At 36.4% G+C, this 5136-nt stretch overlaps 1 protein-coding gene across 1 annotated transcript in view; it reads left to right on the top strand.

Moving 5' to 3' along the window:
• Nucleotides 1-2141: 2141 nt before the first annotated feature.
• Nucleotides 2142-5136, top strand: part of LOC106476572 (rabphilin-3A-like) — a 13941-nt gene continuing 10946 nt past the window's right edge. The window contains exon 1 of the mRNA XM_013937216.2: nucleotides 2142-2433. Within this exon, the coding sequence (XP_013792670.2) occupies nucleotides 2202-2433 (232 nt within the window). The 5' untranslated portion in view covers nucleotides 2142-2201. The remainder of the gene's footprint in view (nucleotides 2434-5136) is intronic.

The raw sequence follows: 5136 nt of genomic DNA on the forward strand, positions 1-5136 counted from the left end.
AGAGAATCCGTTTTTCATCACCGGTGACAATTCAGTCTATAAATGGTTCACGCGCATTATGCGCCAGAAGAGACGAAACAACGTTTACACGTTGGAAACGATGATCATCGGAGAGTCCGTGAGGCACCAAAACACCTTCTTTGTGGAGTTTTTATATGTTTACATATTGTTACATGAAAGACATGCAATTTCAGGGCCGTTTCACGAGTGTGTTGCCTTGGGTTAGACTCAACAAGCGTCTTCAGAGCATCAATATAAATTCCAACATGTCGGTCCCTGCCATCACAGTTCTTAAGGCTAAAGTCACCTAAACGAAATTTGATGAACCACCGTTGACACTTACGAACGTTCAAAACATTTCCATAAACTTTGATATTCTTTGTGGCTACAGAGGCGTTGTTTCCCCTTCTTGTACTCAAACAGCATTACATGCCGAATGAGTGTCTCGTCGTGTGCCATTACTATAAAGAATTAGAGTATATAACCTCTTTACACGTTATATAGGCTTCATTAACGTGACGTTTAAGTGGTTGGTTTAATTATAATACGTGATGTACGTTTTTTTTGGGGGGGGGGGTTAATGAAAGTGTTCCAAAACGCGACATTAATTTCTTGACGACCTAATACATGAAACACGTAATAATATCAGCTGGGGTGTAGTGTAGAGTTGGTATTAAAACAAGCAGCGGTCCAGATTTACACGTAAATTGTGATATTTGAATTTCAGTGATATATTTATTCAACGTCTGGTTCCACAAGAGCACCGGTATTGAGATTAAAAAAAAAGAACGTTTTACTATATTAATGGTTTATTTTATTCTTTACCAGAAGTGGGAAGAAGCAATTTCATTTCTCCTTTTTTCTAAACTAGGTAGGTTAAGTTTTGAATTTGAAGGTATATATGTATACTTTAAAGATTTACTTTTTATCAAATTTTACTCCAATTCTCAAGAATATGTCATGGTGATTTGTTTTTACAATGTATAGGATTTTGCAAGAAGAAAAAAGGATATACACGTTAGAATACTACTAAGAAAATTAATGTAAGCATGAAATTAAGTAAAATCAGGCGCTCGTTTCTTAGGCTTGAGAACACGTGTCAGTGTTACGAATTTCACTCTTTGAGGTCAATCCACTCGTAATTTTTGGCGTGTCACTTTCATATTTAGCCATATGTTTGTAGTCAACATGAAAACAACATCTATAGTTTTGAAACCTCAGCAACAAAACTTTTAATACTAATTGCTTGTTTTATGTATACGTAATACCGTAAAATACAGTCAGGGAAAAATGAAAATATAAACGTTTGTGGAAATGGTGCCATGAGTAGAATAAAGGCTGAACGACGACGTTAGCAAGATGACTGATGTAGAAACAGTGCTTTTAGTGGGACTGAGGTACTAAACCCGATGTTGGCATGACGACAGAGATTTTATAAACAACCTTGGCAGGATGACTGTTGTAAAAAACAGTGTTATCAGTGGGAGTGAGATAGTAAAAATAGATATTGACAGTACGACTGATGTCCAAAACAGTGCTATCAGTGGGACTGAGGTAGTAAAAAAAGACATAGATAATACAACCAATGTTATAAAAACAGTGTTATCAGTGAGAGTGAGGTAGTAAAAAGACATTGACAGTACGACTGATGTCAAAAACAGTGCTATCAGTGAGAGTGAGGTAGTAAAAAAGACATTGACAGTATGACTGATGTCAAAAACAGTGTTATCAGTGGGAGTGAGGTCGTGAAAACGACTGAGGTTGTGGGAACAGTGTTATCATTGGGAGTGAGGTAGCAAGAATGACGTTGTTAGGACGACTGATGTTACAAAAAACAAAACGATGTTATCAGTAGGGTGAGAAAGGATGTTAGCAGGACAACTGAAGCTGTAGAAACAATGTTATCTATATTACCGAAGTTGTAAAACGATGGTAAGAGAAGTAAGTGCATACAAGTGGTTTTTTTAAGACTAATGTTGTTGTAAAAACAACTTTATTAGGATGTTTTGGGCTGTAAAACTATACTCCCAGCAAGGCAGAACCTCTAGAACTGGTACTGTCAGGAGTAAAGATATGTACAAACGACGTTGTACGATGGTGCTGTCAGGAAAGATAACATTTTTTGGTGATTTCCCATTCTTAGCGATATTAACGTTCACGATTCTCACCTTGGTCGGACTCATCAACGTCGTTATCCGAGGATGGGACCACGGGATCTTAGAAATGGTCCGGAAAGCGGTAAACCAAGTAGTAACCATAGAGACGAAGGCGACTGCAACTCAAGCTCTGGTCACAACCCTGGAGATAACAACGAGGATGGTTGCGCACCCAGAGAATCTTCAAGTACTGAGGAACCCAGAGATCCCAACATCAGTAACAGTTCTTCCTATGACAATGTGGATGGTCTTGAATCTACAGAACAGGGAAATAAAGGTAATATAGTGGTGATTATAACAACTATTTTCAATGGCAGCATTAATGTCAGAAAATTACTGATATGTTAAACTTGGTCGTTTATAATATTTATTGTATTTCCTTAAAAAACACATAAACTTTCTATTATTTACCATATTGCTTGTGTTCCAATCAATAGATATTTTTACACCTTAGCTAACAGTTTTCCATGAAAGACACTTCTCGGCGTATCGACAGCCATATCAGTTTTAATTGTTAAAAACCTGCTCACAATGAGTTATCTAGGGAGTCTTTTTAAATAGCCATCTAGTGACCCCTTCTGAAATTAAAATGAAATTATATGTTTAGACATAGAGAACAAGAGGTAGCGGCTTAAATCAAGGTTAGTCAAAGTGTTTAGTCAGTCTTCTAAAAACCACGTTTGCTGAAATTGGATTCAATTTGTAAGGTTTTTTACATCAAAAAAACGCAGCAATCAGTCATGGTTACAGTTATCATGACGCGATGAGGCTTTCTTCAATGGTGTGTTATTACTGGCGTAGTGAGGATGGGTAAATAGTACACTTTAAGCACTATCCATTACTGTGGCATTTTTATAACGGAAGGCTGCTCTAAATTAGTATAGTTTTTCAGGGAGCCAGGTCCCCTGGAACCTTCTAGTGCTTTCCTGTTTCTCCTTGTTATTCTTTATATATTTGGCTGTCAATAGAGTAAATGTGATAAATAACAGTACAATCTAAGACTCTTCATGCTAATTCGTACGGATTTTTAACATTGTTTAACTTTACCTATACAGTACCCTCTTCTTTTTCTAAAGTAACCCTTTGAAGTAAAGATCTTTCTTGGACATGTATTGAGTTAAAGTCCTGGGACGATGGAGAGAAAAATGATGTTTGTTTGTTGTACAAAGGGGTAGATGTTGAATGTTTTCTAACCTGTTGGGGCAATACTCTGTGTGGGAGAAGTGTGGTATAGCTGATGTGGTAACGTGTCTTGTGTCATCATACAATATTGTGGTATAGCTGGAGTGATAAAGTGCCTTGTATCATAATGTAATACTCTGGTATAGCTGGAGTGGTAAAGTGCCTTGTGTCATAATGTATACTCTGGTATAGCTGGAGTGGTAAAGTGCCTTGTGTCATAATGTAATACTCTGGTATAGCTGGAGTGGTAAAGTGCCTTGTGTCATAATGTAATACTCTGGTATAGCTGGAGTGGTAAAGTGCCTTGTGTCATAATACAATATTATGGTATAGCTGGTGTAGTAAAGTGCCCTGTGTCATAATACAATATTGTGGTATAGTTGGAGTGGTAAAGTGCCCTGTGTCATAATACAATATTGTGGCATAGCTGGTGTGGTAAAGTGCCTTGGGTCATAATGTATTATGACACAAGGCACTTTACCACTCCAGCTATACCACATATTATGACACAGGGCACTTTACCACTCCAACTATACCACAATATTGTATTATGACACAGGGCACTTTACTACACCAGCTATACCATAATATTGTATTATGACACAAGGCACTTTACCACTCCAACTATACCACAATATTGTATTATGACACAAGGCACTTTACCACACCAGCTATACCATAATATTGTATTATGACACAAGGCACTTTACCACTCCAGCTATACCACAATATTGTATTATGACACAAGGCACTCTACCACTCCAGCTATACCACAATATTGTAAAGTGCCTTGTGTCATAATACAATATTGTGGTATAGTCAGGAAGTATCCTGGGCAAGACTACTGTTCTGAATAGAAGGATTTAATCAATGAAATGTTTGTATTATGGTTATTAGTGTTGTTGCTTAAGAACAAGTGTTTGAAATTTGTTTTGTTATAATTGTTTTGCTTTAAAGTACTAGTAACGTAATTAACCCTTTTATTACCAAACTGTAATTACTGTTTAAAAATTAATCATTGGATTTTGTTTGATTTTACATATTAGAAATACGTCACTTATAGCAACTAAAGGAGACGTACATAAATCATGTTGGCTATATATGTTTGTTGTTTAATATCTTGTTAATAGGAAGGTTAATTATTTTCATCATAATACCTTCGTTGAGAGTTCATTAATTAGTCAAAGTTTGCTTGTGGGTTCGTAATTTTGAGAGAGTATAATTCAGTACTAGTTTATTTACAAAAGACGATCGAACAAAGAGTATTCTTAATTGAACCTGAGACTGGAATGTGTTATTACTTTGATGTTCTGTGCTGAACCAGATTTGGTTGTTTAAAACCGCAGCGAATGTTTGTACAGTGATTTCTCATAAGAGGGTTAGCTGTACAAATTGAAATGGACACACTGCCTGGACATTATTCAAACAAAATTGTTAAAAGGGAACAGTCCTGTTTCTCTGCCTTGTGTATTTTTGCTGATAGAAGCTACATAAATCTGTAGCAATTATTTATGACCGTTTTATTTCATTTTTCTCTAAAATTATTTTTTCTTATGAAGCGCCTCCTACCGAATGAACTAAAGTCCGGAAAACCACGTGACAACATCCCCGATGTGTTTCATTTTCCAGAATTTTTTCTTCTTGTTGTTGTTCAATCTTATGTAGAAGATTGAGTAATTGCTAATGAATTTTACTTGCTTATGAGTTTGCTTGTTTGTTTGTTTTGAATTTCGCGTCAAAGCTACACGAGGGCTATCTGCGCTAGCCGTCCCTAATTTAGCAGTGTAAGACTAGAGGG

This window comes from Limulus polyphemus, unplaced genomic scaffold (genome assembly GCF_000517525.1).
Source record: "Limulus polyphemus unplaced genomic scaffold, Limulus_polyphemus-2.1.2 Scaffold10921, whole genome shotgun sequence".
NCBI classification, from domain to species: domain Eukaryota; kingdom Metazoa; phylum Arthropoda; class Merostomata; order Xiphosura; family Limulidae; genus Limulus; species Limulus polyphemus.